Source organism: Aethalodelphis obliquidens, unplaced genomic scaffold (genome assembly GCF_003676395.1).
Source record: "Aethalodelphis obliquidens isolate GAN/ISIS:26980383/991018 unplaced genomic scaffold, ASM367639v1 scaffold8, whole genome shotgun sequence".
NCBI classification, from domain to species: Eukaryota; Metazoa; Chordata; class Mammalia; order Artiodactyla; family Delphinidae; genus Aethalodelphis; species Aethalodelphis obliquidens.
The window spans coordinates 19,723,157-19,747,090 of NW_020837952.1; the positions used below are offsets into that span (position 1 = coordinate 19,723,157).

General features: G+C 42.5%; 1 protein-coding gene across 1 annotated transcript in view; it reads left to right on the forward strand.

The window, feature by feature from the left end:
* Positions 1-23,934, forward strand: part of TPH2 (tryptophan hydroxylase 2) — a 105,361-nt gene that overhangs the window by 18,336 nt on the left and 63,091 nt on the right. The window contains exons 4-6 of the mRNA XM_027107051.1: positions 2,189-2,372; positions 2,483-2,583; positions 7,370-7,437. Of these exons, the coding sequence (XP_026962852.1) occupies positions 2,189-2,372; positions 2,483-2,583; positions 7,370-7,437 (353 nt within the window). The remainder of the gene's footprint in view (positions 1-2,188; positions 2,373-2,482; positions 2,584-7,369; positions 7,438-23,934) is intronic.

A 23,934-nucleotide genomic window follows, 5' to 3' on the forward strand; every position in this document is an offset into this window, starting at 1 on the left:
ATTTGAATCGTGCACATGTCCTAGAGCACATTTATTGCATAAAATGAGATATATTAGTATAGGTACTCGATATTCCCCGAAGCCCCATTGTTTCAAGAACTTAATGTGTCTTTTGTAAAGATGAGTCATTCTCCTTATATATGAGCTAGGGCTAGCTCTCTTTTTATCTTGTAGAAATGTAGTAGCCTTTTCCTAAGCCCAGGTGGGTGGTTTGTAACCTCAAGAAAGAGCCCCGTTGAGGGGGAGGTTATAAAAGGCCAGAGAACTGTTGCCTTTTGGCCAGGGCACACCTGATGGCTCCCCTACCCTTCAGCAAGCACCTCCTCTGCCAGTGCATTTTGTTTGGGGGCACGGGCTGTGATTAGAGCTGTAGGATAGGGAGCCTAGCTCTGCATGGTGCCTTGGGCTGCTGGTGCAGTGGAAAGAGGGTTGGAATTGCAGTCAGAGGATTCAGACCTGTGTTCTCCTGGCTTGGCTAATCACTAGCTGCTTCCTAGGTTCAATTGCTTCATTTGAAAAATAGCAGTAATAATTCCCACCTAACAGGGTTGTTGTGATGAAATCATATGAGTGGAAGTGCTTTGTAAAGGGTACAGATATGAGGCGTTATTGTGATGCGTCTCTGATGACCATAGAGGGGGAATTAGCAGCCTGTTTTTGCAAATATTTCCTTGTTCTTTTTTGACCTTGAAGAAAGGATCAGGCACCATAAAGAGTGGTAATGGAAATCTGGGGAAATATTTTACGCATAATTATATCATCCAGCATTGTCTCCATACAGTTCCCAAAGGCAGGGCAATTCAATTAGACAGCTGGGTGCAGTGGAAAAAATCCCTGGAGAAGGAGTGAGCAGCCGTGAGTTTTCACTCGGCCATCAGCTAGTCATGGGGTCTTAGTTACATCACTTAACCCATCTGGACCTCAGTTTCCTTGTCTAAAAATATCCACTTTGCTTCAACCAAAGGACATTAAGAGCCCAAAGTGACACAGTGTGTGAGAAGACTCTTGAACTTTGAACCTAATGTTAGTCTTACCTTTATTATCTGCTGATTTAGAAAATAGGGCATTATTGCAAAAGTTATTAAAAACAGAAATAGAGCATTTAGCGTCCTGGTCAAAAGACTAGTTTCTTTATACAGAAAAGGATGCCATCAGATTTTATCTTAGTCTGGTACCGGAAACTGCCTATCTGCTGCTGTGCTGAAAATTCTGAGGTCATCCAGGATTGGATGTGGAATTATGCTGATAATCAGAGTGTATCATGGAGTGATGGGGAGGGATCCGCTTATTTGGGGGTAGGTTAGGGTGGAGAGGAGAACTTAGTCTTCAGTTAACTCAGGACAAAGGAAGACTGTATCACTGGGAAAATTTAAACCTGAGATTTAAGTATTAAATTTCTGCCCTTCTACGAACACCTTATTGTAAGGAGATTTTAGCCATGAAATCCATCATGATAGTTGCAGCAACATATCCTTGGATGAAGCTAGCCTGGAGGTTGCTGAAAGAGACCAGTTACTAAGTGGTCCCATTAAGGATTCTTCTTTTTCTTCTTCTTTTTTTTGCCTGCAGAGATCCTTTTTTAGCTACTTTTCTTGCTTCCTTTTTTTTGTTCCACAATGGGGCCACGCCTTGGCCAGTGGTTCCCAAACTTCAGTCATTTTCATATCACCTTCCCAGTTTCTGTCTCATTTGCCTGCTATTCATACGATTAATTATTTTTTCCAAGATTTTAAGCTTTATTTCAAAAAGAGATGTTATACTACCAGAAAATCAGTAGTTTGAGTTTTAGGTTTTTTTGGAATATATATAAAAATAAATAAATAAATCTGGGGATTATATGACAATAAACTAAACAATCATGCATACCACCAGTGGGATGTGGATTGATCTGGGAAATGATAAAGTTCATAATTATCACACATTTTATAGGGCCCTTTATATATATTAATGTCCTCCCCTTGTTAAAAATGAGACAGGAAATCCTACACATAGTTACTATTCTTATTAATAGAGACAATGGTTGGAAAACATTTCCATGTTTTAGTCAAGCAAACGGTGAGAAGGTTGTCTTTTCCTCTTTTGTGGGCACTTGGTACCTTTTTGCTTACAAGTTGGACAAGAGCAGCCCATGGCATCCCTTTTATTGTGCCCTGAAGGTGATTAAGAGATGTTGCTTATATTTCCACAGGAAAAACATGTCAACATGGTTCATATTGAGTCCAGGAAATCCCGGCGAAGAAGTTCGGAAGTTGAAATCTTTGTGGACTGTGAGTGTGGCAAAACAGAATTCAAGGAGCTCATTCAGTCCCTGAAATTTCAAACCACGATTGTGACGCTGAATCCACCAGAGAACATTTGGACAGAGGAAGAAGGCAAGGCCAGTTTTTGCTTGTCGGGTGATTTTGCAAATCTGACAAATGTTGCAAAGGGGAAAATACAATCTGTGACCTAATATTTTGAACCTGCACTGTGTTTCCAGCAGAGCTAGAGGATGTGCCCTGGTTTCCCCGGAAGATCTCTGAGTTAGACAAATGTTCTCACAGAGTTCTCATGTATGGTTCTGAGCTGGATGCCGATCACCCAGTAAGTGTGCAGTAAAATCCATTCCACATGTGCTCTTCCAGCTCTACCCGTCTGCCAGGCAGTGTGCCATCTTCTGTGCTGTAATGCTGTATTATAGAGCAGTTTATTATTTATTCCCCATAACTGAGAGCAGACTTTAAAATGATAGTTTCCCTGTACATAGGCGTTGGCTGGAAGCAGGTTAGAAGGATGGCATTTCCACCTAGCATTTATTTTTAAAAGGGTTGGAGAGAGGAGGAGGGTATAAACCTTGGAGAATATTTCAACAGAATTAGACAGCCTGAAAAATACTTGAAGATGGTGACCCTTGGAAAAACAATGAACTGAAATTGATCACCTAGTTGGGAAACTGGGAAGGACTGTAGGCATTAAGGGGCTCAGTGAGAGAGTAAAATTCTCCTTGCTATTTTTCTTGCTTGGAGGTAGTAAGGGGTAGAGTAATGTGGTGGACTTCAGTCTCAGTGGAAAGGCAGAGGGTGATAGAATAAGACCATAATGGAAGATGCCTCTCTTTCCCCATCTACCCTGAATCTATTTATCGCCATCTCTCCTCTACTCCAATAAAAATGACCACCTTTAAAGAAATATGATATGTAGTAAGCATTTCCCATTATTCCCTCTCTCCCCCTTTACATCAGTTTTTATTTAATACAAGAGGCCTGGAGCTTCTTTATGGTCGGAATGAAGTACAGTTAATAGTCTGGGAGAAGCAATCAATATACTCATTTGTTACAAGCAACTCCCCCCCCCCCCCGTGCCCCTTCTTTAAAAATGAGCATATTAAAGGGTGAAACCCAAGCAGATTGGTCATGCTTATAGGAGACTTTGTGGTCTGAGGGTAATGGTTTTCAGATATTCATTTTATTTAAATGGAGGATATCTGGAAATCTGATAGTGAGACTGTAGGCAGTGGTTCTCTAAGTGTGGTCCTGGGACCAACCACATCAGTATCACCTGGGAGCTGGTTTGAACAAGCCCACACTTCAGTTTGAGAACCATTGCTTTAAAGGAAACTGACAACTTCAGCAAGAGGGAATTTCTCAGTGGAACCAGTCTTTTGGCAAAAATACAAATTCAAACCAATTCATAGCATACCATTCAAACAAATGGTCAAAAAAACCTAATTCAATTTCATGATTTTCAAAAAGCTGAATTCACTCAAAGACACAGTGTGTTATATTTGCCAGCATAATTCCCAGCAGTTCACTTGTAAGCTCCTGAACTTTAGAAAAATACTCAGAAGTGTTTTTAATAATCGTCCATTTGTTTATCTTCCCCTTCTCCACCTCAGAGGAGTCAGAATTAGCACAGAAGCCTGATTTAAGAGCTTAGCAGTAACAGGACTGCCCAGACACCAGCTGTTAATTTGGAGGATGACCTTGGGCAAGTTCCTTTACTTCTGCAACTCAAATTCTTTATGTAAAAAGGGGAAATAAAATGCTTATTGAGCTCAAAGGGGGTGTTTGAAAAGCCTAGTTAATAAAACAGCTGGAAAGCATTTTGGCAAGAGTGAATGCTTAATTCCAGGAAAGGAAATGCTGTATTAAATCATCCTGATCAATGCCTGGACAGTAAAGGATTTTTTGCTAACCTCTTATTTCCAAATGCTCCCCTTAGTCTAGTTTGGAAATTACTCAGCCTGGAGAAGCGGGTCAGAACAACCACAGGAACCACTGACCTTGCTGTGAAAAAATTTATTCTAATACCCAGCATAAATTTTCCTGGGCTTAATTTTGTTCCATTACTCCTAATTACACCCACCTTATGATACCTTCTCTTATTTTCTATGCAGCCATTTGAAATAATTGCAAGTACCTAGCAATCTCCTACCTTACTCATCATTTTTTTTTTTTACCGTATGTATTTCTTTTATAAGCACACCAAATATTCATTATGCACAATTTGATATTGGTAAGTTGGTGGTTTTTTATAAGTTATTATTTGATGAAGATAGAAAAAAGTTTCTAAGGAATTTTTGTGCTTGGGAATAATTCCAGTCCTAAGGCAGGGATGATTACGTTAGGATGGCACTCTTGTGCTGAGATGGCTCAGAAGGGGCTTGGAATGTGTCAGGCTGCTGAGGCTCCCTAGAAAGGGTTAAATATGTAGGTCCATCCATCTTAAACTTTAATGGACAAACAGATCACGTGGAGGATCTTTGCAAAATGCAGATGGGTGCACCTGAGATTCTGCATTTCTAGTGAGCTCCCAGTTGAGGCTTACAGTGGAGATCTGCGGACCACACTTTGAGTAGCAAGGATCTACACTGAGAGGGTCTTTCAAAGTGTGAGTCAACGTCCCTGCATAAGGTGCTTATTAAAAATGCAATATGTTGAAGCTCATCTGAAGCCTACTGAATGAGAACTTCCAGGGACGGACCCTGGAATCTGCATTTAAACAGATTTGCCAGAGATTCTGATGAACTCTAAAGTTTGAGAACTAATGTCCTAACTCAGTGATTTTCGGCCCTAGCTTTCCATTCAGATAATCTCTGGAGAACTAAAAAATTTCCTGTGCCAGGATCTCACCTCAGAGTGCTTAAATCAGAACCTCTGGGAATGTGTCCAGGTTTGGAGTGTTATTTAAAGCTCCGCAAATGATTCCAGTATTCCCCCAGGTTGACTTTTTGGGATAGCCAACGTACATTCAGCTGAGCACTTTTGGGTGCCAGCTGGGTCTTGATTTACATCAAGTTCCTCTTGATTTAAATTGAGAGAGGAAGGGTAGTGTGCAGCAGAGACTCTCTGGGTGCTAGTGTTGCCAGATTTAGCAAATAAAAATATACGATGCCTAGTTAAATTTGCATTTCACATAAACAACAAATATTTTTTTGTATAAGTATGCCCCAAATATTGCATGGGTGTTCTCTATTTTTATCTGGTAACCTTATCCCTGGCATCAATTTAGAATGGCTGGCCAAGGAATGCTGTGTCTCTGTAATCGCTAGTGTAGCTAGCATCCCTGTCTTGTTTTGCCAGTCCACAGTTCAACGCTGGAAGCTCTGGTTCACCCATAACACTTGTGTAATCACCGCCACACTAGGCTGATGAGGCATGATGAGTAAATCACTCTCTTTCATGCCTGGAAAAGGTGCAGGTGTTTGCCAAGGAGAGATACTCGAGATTCTCTGGGAAGCCCAGCAGATTACGGTGCTGTTACCATGGTGTCCGGTTGGGCAGGAACCAGGGAACAGATGCTGAGCTTTTCACATAACTCTTTTCCTTTTGTCACGGGCTGCTTTCTTTTTGAGTAATCAAGGTGCTTGGAATTCTTGTTTACCACCACCAGGTTGCTTGGTGTGACTAGTGAGTGTTGAAATTCATACTTTCTAGCGACCATGTCTACCCTCTATGGCATAAGACCTTTTCTTAGCTCACATACCCATTTGTAAAGGTGGTCACACATTTTGTAACTATGGTCACGAATTTTGCATATACACATTTGAAGGCTCCGCAAGCCTGCCTATGAACTCCTGTTTAAAAACTCCCAATTTGTAGCAGAAGAAAGAAAGTTCTAGCTTTAAGGGCGGGGAGTACTTCACTTCTGCAGGGCCTTTGGGTGACCTCAGGGCACTCGCTGTCTCCCTCTGTTAGTGACCTTTTGTCTTTCCTGAGAGAAAGGCTGTTGGCAATGGACGTTCTTTGTTTCTGTTCAGCATACGGTCCTGTGAAGATTTCTGACCGCAAGGCCAGTTCTCCTTCAGCTGGAAGAGAGAACAGAACGAGTTTCTCTGAGTTGAGGTTCCTCTTGAGTAGCCCCCTTGCGTAAGTGTCTGAGTGGACACTGGGTGAGCAGAGGTAGTCCAGGCCTTTGTGGGCCTGTCCCAGTTCTCCTTCCAGAGCCCACGACCCCTGCAGCCTGTCTCCTTGCCTGGCCTCCCTTCTCAGACTGGTCAGCAAGTCCTGGTTTCCCTTTGGGTTTTCAGGGTTGAGCAGGTAAGAAGTTAGATTGAAACAACTCCTGCTGGGCTTCCAGCTGTCTGAACAAACAACCCTGGAAAGAACTGATTGTCTGAAACTAGCTGAAGGAAAAGAAAATGGAAAGTCTGTTGACTAGAGGAGATGATTGAGTAAACCAGGAAGTCCTCTTAGAAGGATTCCACTTGATGGGAGAATGGCAGACAGGATGTTTAATTTCCCAAGTGCATGATGATGGGTAAAATCTTGAACTTGGCTGAAGACTAGTCAGAGCTATAGGAACTCAGGGGAATGGAGCTAGCCTGCTATCTTGCGTGGATCCCTTGTAATCGATTTTGCATTTGTGTGGCTGTACTCATAACATACAGCAAAACCTCTTTATTCATCCTAATTTGGGGTGTTGATGATTATTCTGAATGATAGAATTTTAATACATGTACACTTATTGGTAATTTACACAAAGCAATTAAATTTAGGTTCTTAGTGAAAAATCCATGTTAAAGGGACCTATTTTAATGAACAGATAAGATTAATTTGTAATTAAGATCAATTGCATGTAAATGATACTTGAAAACCAAAGGATATTTTTCACAATATCAGTTTGCTTAACTAAGCCGTTCTGCCTACTTCATGGAAAGGTTAACTTTAGTCTGAATTCCCACACATCCCAAATTAAGACAGCCCAAATTTAATGAGGTTTTACTGTAAGTACAATTCGCTTCTGCCTGTGTCATCAAGGTGGTTATCCAAGGAAAAAAAATTACATTTGAATTGGACACTCAATAAACATCACAGTGATTTTTTTTAGGTCTTCTGCAGCTAATTTTTTTGGCAGTCTGTTAAATAACTTAATCTCTTTTCTGTTTAAGGGATTTAAAGACAATGTCTATCGACAGAGAAGGAAGTATTTTGTGGATGTAGCCATGGGTTATAAATAGTAAGTACCTGTGTAACTCTTTCCTGTGACTTGTTGCTGGTGAGTTAGGAAAAACACATGATGTGTTAAACAGACCTGTCTTCTCTTCACTTTAACTTTTGCAGAAAGTAGACATGAACCATTTTAAACACTCACCAGCTCTGTAGGCTTTAAATGCCAACACGGACATTTGACATCCGGGATATAATTGTAAAATAATGAGAGCTGCGGGCCACATACCAAGTGCTACGTTTTCACCATTGTACTCATAGCTCAGCTAAGGCAAGGAGCCATCTTTGTACACTCTTCAGGGCCTGGAAAGTGTTTTCATTTTACTTTTTTTTTTTTTTTTTTTTGCGGTACGCGGGCCTCCCACCGTCGCGGCCCCTGCCGCAGCGGAGCACAGGCTCCAGACGCGCAGGCTCAGTGGCCATGGCTCACGGGCCCAGCCTCTCCGCGGCACGTGGGATCTTCCCGGACCGGGCACGAACCCATGTTCCCTGCATCGACAGGCGGACTCTCAACCACTGTGCCACCAGGGAAGCCCCCTAATTTTACTTTTGACTTGACTTTTCAGTAACGCCCTTCCATGTCCAGCTTCCCCAGTGAAAGTAGAGGATTCAGCAAGAATGGTGAAAAGACTCATGTAAGCAGCCATAATAGAAATGTCTTTGCTTTACAGGAAAAGGAAAGCTTCCTATAAACTGGAGGGTTTATGGAAGAGTTTTATATCCAGTCCGGGATCAGTGTTGGGATGGAAGTGGAGAGCCTCAGGACTGGGCTGAGGACTGTGCATAGTGCGTGGTGCTAAGTGGCAGTGACAGGAGGTTTGTGACCGGCAACAATGCAGTGGTCATGACCGCAGGCCACACGTAGAAAGCTGGAATGGATGTTAGGCCTCTATTTATTCTGCTCGCACTAATAAAGCTTACGGACCATTGTAGCACAGTCACTGTCTTTCCTTTGGTATGTGATCACCTACATGAATCTTCTGATCAGAACAAAACGTAAATCCATACCTGGTAGGGAAGTGTCTTTCTTATTCTAGTTGAGACTAGTGAGAATCTTGACTGTCCTGTAGGGCAAGTTTGTCTTTGGTGAGAATTTAGGACATTACACATGTTACAGCCGGTACCAGTGTTTACTTTTTTTTTTTTTTTTTAAAGGAATCTGACATATAGGTGCTTAAAGCAAAGTGAGAGGATTCCCAACCACACCTTTGATTGACAGTCATTTGCTCATTTCTAACCTCCTTTGATGCTTTGTTGCTCTTCTCTTCCTTCTCCCAGACATCCTTCATTCTTTCTCCACCATGCTTATTAGCATGAAAACCAAGATTCTTTGGCAGACGCTTTTCCACGTGTGTCTACTCCAGCCCCATCTCCTCTGTTCCAAGCAGGCTCTCGACCCTCTTTAGACAACTGTGACTTTCTGCCCCCTCACAACGTCAGCATGCTCACAGCTTGTCCTGGCCCGAGCCCAACCTCATGCCCCCTTTTTACCCTCAGCACCGTCACTCACTAGATCCATCTCCCAGTGTTTCCCAGGCAAATGCCAAGAGAGGACTCTGATTGGCCACATTCACTTTTTCACATCAGGCCCTGATAAATGGAGCTTTAATACTAGTACCCCTTGGATCACAGATCCTCCGTGTGGAATCAGGTCATATCTGCATAGATGAGTGTAGGCAGGACAGGCCTTTGGGGCATGACCTGCGTAGGACTTGGTAAAAGCTCAGTTCTTGGCAGAGACTTTCTCTTTAGATAAAACAGATAGATAAAAATGTATTTTGTACATAGATGCTGTATGTAATGTATCATATATATAAGAACAAAATATGTATGTATGTACATAAAAGATTTTGTTAGCATGGTGACCAAGGGACTACCTCAAATATTAGTTATTTCTTCTTGCTAGAGCCAAGAAACTGGACAAGGACAAGCTGGTAATGTGGTGGCACTAATAAAACTGGTATGTATGCGTCAACCAGTTTCAAGGAACATTGATAATGGGCGGTCTTACGGTTTTAAAGAAAACATACTTATGTGGAGAGGAGAGGAAAAGAGCATATAGTTAAAACAATGGAGGGTGAGGCCCTCAAAGTGTTAACAAGAGTTTGCATTTGCCATTTTCCCTCAGCTAAAGCGTGAAATTGAGGTGTGGTGTCTATGGAAGACAAAAGTAAGAACTGGAGGTTGGACGTGGTGGAGGTTTTATACAAAGGAGGGCTGCATGCAGGTAGAGCATTCCAGGATCTGGTCCCGGTTTGGAGGGGCCTGACTTAGTTCAGGAGGCTGAGGTAGGCAGGGCACCACCAATTCATCATTACACAGGGAGAAACCACTCTCACAGCATGCACAAAACTCCCCCAGTCATGACCCCAGAGAGGCCAAATTACACTATTCGGTGGATACAGAGTCAAAGCAAAGGGTGTTTAGCGAAGGGAGTTTGGAATCCAGGGACATTAACCCTCTCCCCTGGACAATGCTGGCTACGTAGAGTAACAAAGTGATTAAAACCTAGGGTTTTGGAGTCAGGCAATGTGGGGTTCAAGCTGTAGCTCCACGACTTCCTAGCTGGGTGAGCAGCCTCACTCTGCCTCTCAGGTCCTCCACCTGGGACGTATGTCAGGATCACGAAAGAGAACGCATATGCTGTGTTGGGCACGGAGATGGCACATGATTTGTGATCATAAGTGCCTGTTACTGCTATTACATCCTCCCTCTCCCTTTCCTCAGGCTGTCTTCAGTTTCCTGATCTACTGGTTTATTCTTTAGCTATGTTAACGCCATTGTTTATGCTCCACCTTAGCAAATACTATAGCTCAAACATCCGTAGAAGTAATCCTTGAAAGGAAACTCCTCCAGTTTCTCATTTAAAGGCTGCTCATCTACTGATACTTTTCGTGCTGACCAACCTCGCTCTTTATGGAGAGATTTCATAGAAAGCGATCGTATTCCCATTTGTGTGTGCGGGAAGCTGCCAAGATACTGAGAACAGATCGCCCGTTGCCTTAGGTGTTTCTTGTACGTGGACAGTGTGAGGAAAGTGCCTGCCAGGAGTGGTTAATCCTGGAAAACACAAACCTAAGACTTGAGGGAAGTAGAGAGAAAAGGATCGTTCCTTAATGCCCCTCATGCCATCATTGCTGTGGCTTCTCTGAGTATGACCTTGAGAATGGATAAGGGCTAGCCATTGTGTGTGTGTGTGTGTGCACGTGCGCACATGCGCGTGCAAGCTCATGCAGTAGTGCTGGTGGGGTGGGGCACAGGTGCTCACAAATCCCAAGTGGGTCTGAGCCACGGTCTCCAGTGTGCCGTGTAGTAAGGAAGGTTTCCTTTTGGTTTAACAGAAAATAAAGATGCAATTTCTAATTGCAGTACGTATTTTTCTAGTGCTGATGGCTTTCCGAGTGAGCAAAGGAAAAAGACGTCAATACAATAATTACTTAAAATCAGCTCATTTGTGTGGCTTCTGGCAGCGTGCTGCGATCTGATTTTCCAAACCAAAGCTTGGAACCACGCTGGCTTGAAGAGAAGATTATCTGAAATTGGGGTGGTCCTGAAAAATCCAGCATGTGCCGTCTCTGCAAATATAGTTTGGTAATACTAAAATTAGGGACTGTTTGGACATGGGGAGAATAACTCAGTTCCCTGTTGGTAATTCATTCAGGTTTATGGGCCCTGAGAAGAAGTCCAATATATGGTGGTGTATTTGGTGGTGGTGGTGTAGCAATTGGCAGGATGGAGTCTGAGGTGTCAAAAGATCAAGAGAAGGAAAAGAAGAGAAATACAGAGTAATGTATATTGAAACCACGGCCAAGAAGCCCTCTGGGGAATTCATGTTGAATACTGTATTTTCTATGATAGTCTTGAGAGGATAAAGCAGGGGGAAAGAATCAACACAAGCAGAGAAAAATGAAAACAAATTCCACTCCACGATGGGACAACAGCAGGCTCAAAGTCTGTGTTACCATGAAACCTAAAGGGGAGAGGGAGTGGGGACGTTCAGCCTGCTGGGAACTGTTGATAGGTGCCACTCAGGGGAGTTTCTGATTGACAGCGTTGCCAAGAAACAGGATTGATAACCCAGAGGCCCGCAGACAGACCTGAGCTGCGGGGCCACGAGGGTCTGGAAGGCCTAACTGCCTGACCATTAACAGCAGAGGAAACATTCATTAATGCAAGTATCATTCTCCATAGCAGACCTGAGAAGGAAGGCTGTGGATGGGGAGGGCACTGTTTCTAAAATAATCGGTGAGACAACGGGCAGATCACACCCCATCCTCCTCCACCCAAATAAAAGAAATCCTAGTATAAACAGAAAAAGAAGCCCCCGGTGATTAGACAGTGTGAAGAGCCTATAGATGTGCAGTTCAGATGAAATGGAGGTGCTTGGGGGAGGGGGACTGTGAGAGTGTAGCTGTTAGGTTTGTCTGAAACCCTCCAGTTCTCTGCCATTGGCACCTTCATATTTTAAGCCTGGCATTAGCTTTGCTACATTTCTGTATGTAGGTTTCACCATTGCTGTATTGTTGGGGAAGAAAACTCAGTAATATATATTTTTTCAACTGACTAGATATAAACACCTTTTTCTTTGGGAGCTACTGTAATGATTATTCCTCAGCAATGGGCATGCATATTTAATTTAATTATATCTTTGGTGAGGGTAGCCGTAGTTATTTCAATCCATCTTACTGTCTTGGAAAGAGGCCCCGAGCTCTGACTTTAATTTTGCCACTCTTGTTTGCTTAAATTGAATACTACTGTGATTATGTTTTGTTATGAATGTGTTTTCTTCTGGTTGAAATCGAGGTGGTATATGAATCTCATGTTCTTTTCATGGGGTTGCTTCCTCTTTGATTTATTATTTTGTTAGCCCATGGAATCTGAAATGTAAACAGGTAAATGCAAATATCAATGAGTAAGGTAAACAAGGGAGTTCCAACATATCAGAATTTGCTTAAAGTTGAAAAATTCCCTAATTTGCCGAGAAAACTCATTTGATTTCAGATTAAGGGATCCAAGTGATTCCTTAACATCGCTCAGCCTCAGTAAAATAGAGACAATAGTATCTCCTCTGTAAAATGGAGATAATAGTATCTCTTCTGCCTCTCTCCCGGGAGTGTTTTAAGGGTAAAATGAAATCAATGGAACATTGCTCTATGGTGTACTTTATTATTACCTTTATCAAAACAATAATGAAGGAATCTAGACCAAAAGCTTGGGGTTTACTCAGACCCCTGATCCACTTGGAGGGCTTTTGTTGCTTTCTCCAGTTTCTCTTTTGATCTGAGAGACAGTGTGTGGAGTGGTTAAGAGTGCAGAAATTGGAGCTGGACTGCCTGGGGTGAATTCCAGCTTCACCACTTACCAGCTGAATGATGCCTGCAAATTATTTGTCTTCTGTGCCTCAGTTTCCTGATCTGTAAAGTGGGGATAACTCTACCACTGCTCTGTAGGATTGTTGTAAGGATTAAATGAGCTAATATATCAACAGCACTTTGAACACTGCTCAGGAACTGCTGTATTAGTATTTGCTACTACTGTTACAATATTTTTCTCACTTCAAACCATCTCTCCTTTTTGTCTATCCTCATGCACCAGATCTTTTTATTACCCTTTGGTGAATACCCTTCTTCACTCCCCTTGGCCAAGGCTTTCTTTAAGCCCTGACTTCCGTCTGATTTTTGTACTGTATCATTCATTGCTGTGTAACAAATGACCCCCAAATTGGGCAGCTTAAAACAACAAAGTTATTATCTCACAAAGTTTCTGAGGGTCAGGAATTAAAGAGCAGCTTGGCTGGGTGGTTCCGCATCAGGGTTTCTCATGAGGCTAGAGTCAAAGTGTTGACCAGGGAAGCAGTCATCTGAAGGCTGGACGGGGGCTGGAAGATCTGCTTCCAGTATGGTTATTCACATGGCTGTTGGCAGGAGGTCACAATTTCTTGCCTGAGTGTCCTTAAGATATGGCAGCTGGCTTCCTCCAAATCAAGTGGTCCAAAAGAAAACAGGGCAGAATCTACCATGCTTTTTATAACCTAGCCTCAGAAGTGACTTACCATCACTCCTGATATACTCTGTTGGTTTCGTAGCCCAACTCTGATACACTGCGGGAGGGGACTACGCACAGGCATTGATACCAGGAGGTAGGGTTCATTGGGGACTGTCTTGGAGGCTGGCTACCAAATACATTTAAATTGTGTTTAATTTTATTTCTTTAAGACCCTCCCTAACTGCTCTACCACAGTGGGTACTAATGCATTTTCTGCAGAACTAATTCTCATGAAAGCAGAGGTAGCATGGTGTAGTGGAACATGTGGCAGAATGTATAGGCTTTGGAGCTAAACAGAACTGGGTTTGAATTCCTGCTCCATCACTTACAAGCTCTGTGGCTGTGAGCACTGACCTAGTCTCTGGGTCTCAGTGCCCTCATCTTAAAATAGGCACAATATCTACCTTGTATGGTTGGGAGGATTATCAATGATTACAGGGCAGATTGGTACAAACTGGTGTTGAATCTGTGATAGATATGATTATTATTATCAAGTGTTAAGTAGCTGATGGTTCCTCGATTCCGTGTAATCGTCTGTTAAGCTCACCTAAAATGAACAAAGTACCTTAAGGAGTGAACGAGTTAGGGAATTTCAGGCTCCATGATGGACTGGGTTAAAGGAGCTTTTAAAAAAATATGTGGGGTGTGTGTGTGTGTGTGTGTGTGTGTGTGTGTGTGTGTGTGTACACTACAGTTTCAGGTAACCCATGCACACAGCTTGCTTCTTCAGTCTGAAAAATTGACTCTCTCGAATGCCTTCGCAGGCCAGTGAGTCTCAGCTAAGGTTAAAGGGAGCAGATGGTGGCTGGGCTGTGTTGGACTCATTTCTGAATGGCTGATGGTGGTAGAAATGTTCACCAAAGCTGGACTTCTCAGCCGTCAGGCTCAGGCAGTTTTAGCTTCCTTTTGTTAAATTCCTGCCGCGTGCTGGACATTGTATTAAACACGTTGCTTATGGTCTCTCATTAGCCTCACAATAAGCCTTTGAGATAGGTGCCATTACTGCTCTTATTTTGAAGATAAGGAAACTGAGGTTCAGAGACATTAAGAAACTTACTAAAGGTGACACAGCAGATTGTGTCACCTGCATAAACACCAGTTGTTGATGCTTTAATTTCTCTGAAATTGAGTAGTAAATTGAAGAGTAGAATGAAAGTAAATATTTTGTAGTTCTAGTTTTATTTCCCAGTGACCAGAATAGTTTCTGAATAAGATCACTTTCACGGGTACCTCTCTTATAGAATCTAAATGTCTTTCTTTGCTCAAGAAGGCACATCTTTTCTTTCCTTCTTCTCCTTTTTGGTCTGGAAGTGGCCATAGCACTTCCCTTTGACATAGGTGGCATCATACACAGGTTGACTATAACAGTGACAGAACGAAGGGACTTGGCATTTTAAAAAGCCATTCTTCTCTTTACAGAATTCAGCATATTTGAAATGCACATTTCTTGTGTGTACTTAATACACTTCAGACTCTATGGAGCCTGTCTGACTTCAAGGCTGCGCTGTCTCTCTGAGGCGCCCAGGACAGGCGCCCAGGACATCTGCCTGGCCCTGGCGTGTTAGAGCCACATGCTCGCCCTGCACAGCGACTTTGCTCTGCTCTCTCAGGCCCTGTGCTCATCTCCTCCCACCCGAAGCCTGACCCTCGTGGGATATATATCAGCTGGAAATAAACACAGCTGGGCTGAGGCTTGAAAAACAATTGCCAGGGCTTTGTCCCTCTCTGGCTTTTTCTAGTTGCTAGCCTATTTATTTCTTGATATTTTGATTTACAAAATTGCACCCTTTGTGATTCATTTGCTTGGAGTGTAAGTACACAGCGAAACAGAGACTCTAAAACAAAATAGCCCCAAATGGGGACTAGCATATTTGAAAAGTGCAGTCACCCAGCCCAGCAGGCTCATTCAATTTGGGCGAGCTTGTGAATTTTCTACTCAGCCCCATCGGGGAGAGAGAGAGAAAATTCTCTCATTCAACATGGAATAGTGATGATTCTAACCTCCTCTCCCCATCAAAGCAGAGAGGGGCATTTTCTTACCACCTTCTTTCCTCCCACCCACAGCCCCAAATACCACGTGTTGTCAAGTGAAACCCTCTGGGGCTAAGATTCAGTAATATGCGGTGCATTCTAAGATGTTGAATAGATACATAATTGTGGAATGGATTTGCCTTGGAATAAACATATTGGGCTTCCAAGCCAACATCTCACTTCTCAGGAGGTCTCCTCAGTTTTCCCTTCACTAGGTGGCTCAGCAGGAGTCAGCCATAGGTTTGTACAGAAAAGGAAGGAAATGGATGATAGAGACAAAGGCTCCAGACAGATACGGGGTAGAGCTGTTTGCTGCCCCTCCTCTTACCTCCGGATGCCCAATGCTGTGCATACTGGGGTTTCCCTGCTCATAGGTAGCTGTGATGATTTAGTTTACGTGTGAGCTGGAGGATTACTGATGCTGAGTTTTTCCTAGGAGGCATTTGCAATTATTGCAAATTGCAGAAAAATAACTGGGGTGGCTCCACCTCTCCACCTTTCTAGAAATTTCAGTTGACCGTAGCATTTCTCATTTCATGCAAGAAGAGGCATGATTTATGGATCCTGCTTGGTTTTAGAACGTAGCTTAGAGGAATACATTACTAACAGGGCTCGTGAGTGCCACATTACCGATTTTTAGACAGACAGATCTTAATTGGAAGCATAAATAGAAGGTAGAGGAAGAATGAAAGGGAAAAGTTATGCTTCCTTAGTGGGAAAAGAACTTAACGGAGGTTGCAAGTTTTATCCTTAATAACATTTTCCTTATCAGTTTCATTGGCAGATGGTCACCTTGATGAATTGTAGGCTTTATCGTGATGGGGGACCAAGTTTTAATTTTTTCTCTTCTCTGCCCATTTGAGAAGAGGCACCCGAGAAGGCAAATCTGTTTTCTCCCCGACTGAGCTAATTTTATCCCGTTCCATTATCCTCCATTGATTTGCTTTCCCAGCTTTTGAACGAAGCTGAGATGTATGCGGCTGTTGAGGTACTTTGTGAGTCCTGCATAAGCACCAGTTGTTGATGCTTTAATTTCTTTGAAATGGAGCGATAAATTGCAAAGCAGAACAAACCCAAATGTTCGTCGTGCTAGGGTCATTTCCCAGATGACTTGAATAGTTTCTGAGGAAGGTCACATGAGGGATTTCAGGAGTCCCTCTCTTGCAGAATCTAAATATCTTTTCTGCCCAAGAGGCAACACTTTTTTCTTTTGGTTTTCTTAAAAGAAAATCTGCATAGCTACTTCCATTTGACATAAGTGGTATTATACACAAGTTGAAAACAAGAGCAACAGAATTAAATGACATGGGTTTCTAGAAAGTTATTCTCTGTATAGAATTCTCTGCATATTTGAAGTGCACAGTGCTTGTAAGTATTTAAAAGACATCAGGCTTTATGGGAGAATCATTTTCATGCCAAATGTTTCTCTCTACCTGGAGTTTGACTCAATGGCTGAAAAGGAAGGGAGCCTGAGAGTCGCAAAGAAAGACAAAAGGGAAAATTGATTTGGAAAAGGTTTCTCCGTTCCATTTTCGGGGCTTGGTGGGTTTTTTAGATGTGCGTCAGTGCCTCAGTAGGATGTTGTCTGATTATAGCACGGCTCCCACAGCTGTGGAAGACATTAACACAGTATGGCTTACTGACAAGGACAGAAGTTGCACCAAATTCTAATGTCTTTCACGGAGAATGAGGTATGAGTATTTTTACTTTGAAATGATTTCCACAAACATGAAGGATTAAAATTACTTTCACAAGTAATGTCTCAGAGGTGAATGGATTTATACGGAAGAATGTGGTTTTTTATCTCCAGACCTATTCCCGACCCTGCAGGGAAGTGATGACATTTTTTTTTTTTTCGTTTCTATATACCTGGAGGAAGTGAACCAACTATATCGAGTACCTGTTAGGTACTAGGCATTGGCCCTGGCACGTGGCTGATGATGTCTCATCTGATACTCTGTGTTGTGTGGTTGTCTTACTTCCCTCAGTTTCAAATGAGGAAACAGAGGCCAAACTCAATGCTAGGTACTCAAGACCTTGCTCTGAGGTGTGTTGGTTTAGAGTGGGGTCTCTAGAGCTAGGCTTCCTGAATCCAAGTACCTGCTATGCCACTTACTAGCTGTTTCATCTTGGATAGATGACTATGTCTATAAGCCTCAGTCGCAACCATAAACAGTCATTTAATTGCTGTATAAGGTGAGCACTATATGACAAAATCCATGTCATGTGCTATTATATTATTGTTATTGCTACAGTTAGATGGATGGATGGATGGATGCTATTATTAGGCCTGTGAACTGTAGGAAAACTGCATTCCCTCATCTGCTACCGAAAGAGGGAGGTCAGGGCCCAGTGGTCAGCAACATTTGGTCCCTGTTGATCAAGATGCAAGATACATGGGATTGAACTTGGAGTTCTTGGAGACCCTAGCCTGTGTCTCTTCATCCTAGTGGCCTGAGATTGTTGGCTGCTCTTAACACTTAGTTCTTTTCTGGATTGCATTCCCCGAGTTCCCCTTGTATATGTTGAGCATGCACGTGTTGGTGAATGTTAGACCCACTGTTGCTGCTGTTCATATTTAATTTCATGGTAGTTTTGGCAGAAGAAAATCACTCCTCTAGAATGTGACAAGGGCTTTCTGCAAGGTGAGAAGATGGTGAGAAGCCCTATCCTGGGGTGCACAGGACAAATAAAAACAAATAATTTCCAGGAGTTAAATCTTCCCTCTCCCTGAGGCTCCCTAGGTGCAGTAGTTTATTTTCATTTTGTCTCTTGTAAAGGCAGCACCAATATTAACAATGTGACCAAAACAAACTAACGTTTCTGTTTGCTACCATCTGAAAGTTCCTTAGGGCCCATAGACTCATTTACGAAAATTCAGGTGCGCAAAACTCATTTGCAAAAGCAAATAAAATATGTGATCATAAATGCTCTTTACCTGACTAGCCTAGGGGACTTGCTGAAAATGAGTTTGTGCCTTTACGTTTTCTTTCTGGTGTAATTTAGCTGTCCCAGTCTGCCCAATCTCCTCATCAAATGAACCCCTTATCAAGCCACTTAATGTCAGATAACTTGAATGGTTTCAAATCTTGGTATAGCTCAAGATTTGGTTTGTGAGTTTCCTTTTTGAAAAATAGCATTTAATCATCGTGCCTGTGGCTTTGAGAGTTCATTCATTAAGATATCTAGCCAAGGAAACATCTCTGTGTTTATTTATGTCCCTTTGGGTTTGCATAGACTGCTTTCTTTCCAGGTGAAAATTTTGGCTATAAGTGTGATGGGTGACAATACCTAGAAAACCTGAATGAGAAAATTAGAAAAGAGAAACCCCTACCTGTAAAGTAAGCAGGACATAAGGTTAATCGGAAGTTACCAGAAAACTTCTTAAAATCTTAGTCTTTTAAGAGTTGCTTTTTCCATAGCAATTAAAATACATGAGGTAGGGATGAGGTAAGACAAATGCCTATCTGCCAGACTTCCTGATAAACAATTATACTTTTTTCTCAAACTTTAAGTGCGTGGCTTGTTTTGGTCTGATCGGTTGATTTACATATTCAACGAATATTATTTATTGAACACCTATCTGTTCTAGGCTTAATTCTGCGGGGCAGGGATATGAAAATGAACAAAGCAAACAAAAATCCCTGTCTTCAAGGAGTGTACATGGTAATGGGGGGATAGATTTAGCAGAATAGTAATTTTGGACATTTTACTTGTTCTTTTCCCCTGAGTATTACTGATAGTATTTTATCATAAAGTTATTGAGTGTCCTCTATGGTCTGAATTCTGAAGTGTAATTTTATCAAATTCGAGAGCCTTAGACTTTTCTCACTGACTCTTAAAAATCAGTAGGTAAAAATGGCATTTGCTTTCTGGTTAAACTTTAATGGAATTCGTCCACTCTACTGAGGATTTTCTTTTCTGGCTTGTAGCAGCATTTTTTTCCGGTCTCAAAGGCGTAAGCCATCGTCTTGTGGAACACTTATTGACTATATGGCTCCACTCTGGCGACACCTGGCTGCAGATGATACTGTTTATGAAGGGGGTACCAGCCAGCATAGTACTAGGTGACATTACGTCACTGGCTATGGGTGAGAGTCAGTACTCAGTACTGATTGAAATTTCTACACGTTGGTGTGTCACCTCCGTTGTTAGAAGTATAACAAATGCTGGGTAATAATTAAGTTTTGTGAATGATGAATGTTTCCTTTTTAAAATTACATTAGATCAAAATCAAGATTATTTTTAGAATAATGTTGGAATCATGTCAGTCTCACTTTTCTGTATTCTTATGTGCTTTCTAGAATGAGGAGAGAGGGTGAATTATAGATAGCTCCCTGGAAATGATGCAGAATTCAGGGTATGCCCATTGAGGAGTGCAGCACACACATCTCATAATTCGAGGAAGGACAGAGACCTCCTGCCTTCATGTTCCAATAATCGTTCTCCAAAGTCTTTGTCCAAACCCTTAGAGGAGCCACTAATTGCTAATGAGTTGCGAAGATGGTGGATTTTTACATATTTCCTGTTTTCATTTCCCTTCGGCACCCCAGGTAGAAGTGTCAATCACAAGAGAAATGCCTAAGGTGGGGAAGGAGAGAAAAGATGAGGCGGAGATGAAAGGGACGGTTTATTTCAGGCAGATAAACAGGTCTTGAATAAGTGAGGCATCTCCAGCCCGGAGGAACATGTAATGAAATAAAATAGAAAATGAGTTCATTCCTAACTGTTTCTACGAGATTCACTGGTCCCCCCTCAACCAATTCTCAGTTTCCCTTCTGCTCTGTTTAGTCCTTGCCACTGAGGAAATCCAACTGTTTCCAAAGAACACAGTCTGCACTGTGATTCAGTCAGTCTTGCCATCTTGATGTAAATACTATCAACTTCAGCCTGTCTCGTCTTCCTCCACTGAATAGGGGACTTGCTTCCCCGCACTGGAGTTCCTTTAAAGATAACACAAGCAGAGAAACTGCATCTCACATTAGGAATTCTAGCAGCAAGGACTCCAGGAGGTAGCCAGGCTGTACCACCATAATCAAAGGTTTTCCAGTTCCCCAAATTAAAAAAAAAAAATGTATAAGAAAAGAGCTTGCTGTTGGACCTGCTGGAGGAGAAGATCAAACAAATAATTAAAACAAAAGCATTATTGCTTATTCATCTGGCTGGAGAGAGAACTCCCATAATTTCAGCCCCAGTGGGGTTTATGTCCCTGGATTTCAGTGTAAAAATGTGTTTGTTACACAGCATTGTTCTAACAAGCTCAGGACTTAACATAGAGTAACTCTATCGGTACCTGCCCCCAGTTAGATTTGTCTATGCACTTTCTACTTTCTCCTCTCTGCAGAGAATGCACAGGTTTTTCAGAATCATCGCCCTGCCTCTAGGAAGAGTGGGATTTAACCTTACAGGCAGAAAGTTGCCTCCCACAGTCTTCAGTATTTCCAGAGAAAGTTCTTAGTCATCTCTTAGTCACATATTGCACCGGGAAGCTTTTCCTATTGTCGAGCTAAATCCTGACAGTGAAGGTTTCAGCCCTTTTCCTTGTACTGTCTTCACTGAGCAATGGTTCCCTGTCGTGTTTGTAAAGTCTTAGTTTGCCATTCTTTGGCAAGAGGGCAGAATCTGTGCTGAGTGGAAACTGCTGAAAGTCACATCTGTTTTTCTCCAGTAAATTAGGAATCTGTGAATAATAATTTTGGTGGGTGTTAAGAATTCTGGAAGCCCAACTAATTCCATGTAAGTGGAGGAGATTCCCTAGAGATCTAATGATAATATTCACTTGTAATTAGTTTGTTGAGGAGTCTCATCTTGTTGGGGTTTATACCAACGTAAAATGGTTTTATTTTCCCTACTCACTGCTTTCCACTGTATTGTGTTGAATCCTACTTTCCTGCTGGGAAGCAAGTTCCTTAGCAACAACTAATTTCCTTTCATTTTCAATTATTAGTAGAGTCTCATTGGGGTATTTAAGACCTAGTCCCATTCATTTAAAAAAAGATTAATCTTAAATTTGATTCAAAGTGTATTCTCCTCCTCCTCAGTTCTTTGGAGTGTGTGTGTGTGTGTGTGTACGGTTCTGAGATACCTCTCCTTCTCTCTTCTAGGACCTAGTTCCTCTGGAGTTGGGAGCTGAGAGGAGGCTGAGGGCTTTTGGCAGGATCGTGAGAATGTCAGGGGTGGGCAGGCCTCTGGCCACTCTCACCCTGGTTTGGACAGGTTCTTTCTGATGCGGTGGTCTCTGTTGAAATGGTCTCTGCATAGTGTTGTGTGTAGTCTTCTTGGGGTAAGACCATTTCCTCCACTTCCACCCCTGCAGATAAGCTTCCTGTCCTCCCTTGGCCTTTCAGTGCTCACAACATCATCCTTTTCTCCAGGTTGGCCACATCGTAACTTGGGTACCCCTCATGCACCTGGCCTTTAGTACTTCCTCGCCAGGGATGAGGGGAGCCCCTGGAGCATTCTTCTGTCTCCTGAGAACTGAGCAGACCTGGATGGGGTGGGGCCTCCCCATCTTCCTACCAGGCACACCACATTGGGTCCCATGGGAATTTCTAGATTTCACTGGGCATCAGGCTCCATGTTCACACAAACCTCAAGTTTCAGAGGACACCTGTCAAGGGTCCCCTCATCTCCCCCATAGCACGCCGTACTCCTGGGCTTCCAGACGCTCTCCCAGGGCCTGTCTCTATTGCTCCAGTCTGGTGACAGCACCAGGGGGAGCAGGGCGTCCTGCTGCTACGCAAGCGTCCAGATGGGAAAGGAGAGGCCAGACCCTGCTTCTTGAGGGCGCCTGCAGTCCTTACAAGTGATTCTTGTGGCGCAGCCTTCCCTCCTCCAAGGAGAAGGAACGGGGCCTTTGCTTCTCACCCCAGCCTTCCCCACAATCCTGCATGTCTGATTCCCTGTTGGACTGGTAGGTGAAGTTTGGGGATGGGGTGGGAAGGGTAGTACGAGGGGGGTTTGTTGGTGGTAGAGCCATTTCTGCCGTTTCTTCACAAGCCCTGCAGGGAGATGGTTGGCTCCAACTGCTGAGAGCTTTCTCTAGAATGTGGAGTACTTAAGTGACTTTAGTTGTAGGCCAGAGCAGTTTTAGGACACTGGGATATGATGCTTATTACATACATGTTATGGCATGTACTCAGAGATAGATGCATAATGATATGTGGGTATATGTCCTAGGCCCTAGAAAGATCAGGACACGCCTCTGTCATTCTTCTCATGTATAATTCACAAAAAGCCCGCTAACCCACAACAAGGACAGAGAAGTGCAACACATTTTGATTTTTCCCATGACAATTTTTATTTTTCCAAATGTCAAATCTCAAAGTTTTAAAAAAATAGGTGTCCCTGCATTCCTGGTACCCCAAGCACTACCTACCGGTCTTACTGAGAAGGTTAAAGGAGTGAAGAAATATGAAAGTATTTTATGAGATCTATACAAATACATGCGAGTATCATAATTACATGATTGTATACGAGATTTTCTATATATAAGTACATATACCTATAAGCCTTATTTTAATTTGGTATGTGAAAATAAGCTGGTGCCTGGGATCCATTTTTTATTTCATTGCTGTACACTGATCAGTTAGGACCACAGCCGGTCCTGAGCCTGACAGACTGGGTTTTAAGCTTGGCACCGTGAGTTTAGTCAAATGGCTTAGTTTCTCTGAGCCTTAATATCCTTATCTGTAAAATGGGGGCGTCTACCTCAATGGAGTTGTGAGAATCAAATGGGCTAAGTTATATAAAAACACTTAACTTTAAAATAAAGTGGCCAATAGTAAGTTCTCAAAGATGAGCTATTATTATATACCTTGATTAACTACATGGAAAAGTGGGAAATTTCTTATTTTTTCTGTATTTGGGATATTTTTTTTAACAGAAATTAAATGGATAAAAGTAGCCTTTACTTTGTGTGAAGTTGATTTTTAAACATTTACCTTAAATAGTTACCCGGGATATGGGGGTCAGAGCGGTGTGAGAAATCTCTTGGAGTGACCAGTCAGACCCGTTCAGGGTAGCTGCAGGGCACTGCACCAGCTATTAACTTAAAGAGCAGGCTCATTAGTTACCCAGGCAGGACAGACAAGTGGAAACAGATGAGACTGTGTGCGTGGTCATTTGTATTCCCAAGGTTGTGATGCTAGGAATTCATTATTAAGTAACAGATAAGTACTGACAGGCCCGTCTTAAGATGATTCCGCTTCGCCATGGTGTGAAAGTGAAATGCGTTCAGTAGAAACGTACTTCGAATTTGGATCTTTTTTTTAGTGCACTATGCGGTGTAATTCTCTCTTGTGATGCTGAACCGCGGCAGGGAGCCATGGTCAGCCCCCCCTCGATCGCCAGGGTGAACAACTGATACACCTACAATCATTCTGTAGCTAGCCAACCATTCTGTTTTTCACTTTCAGTATGGTATTCCATG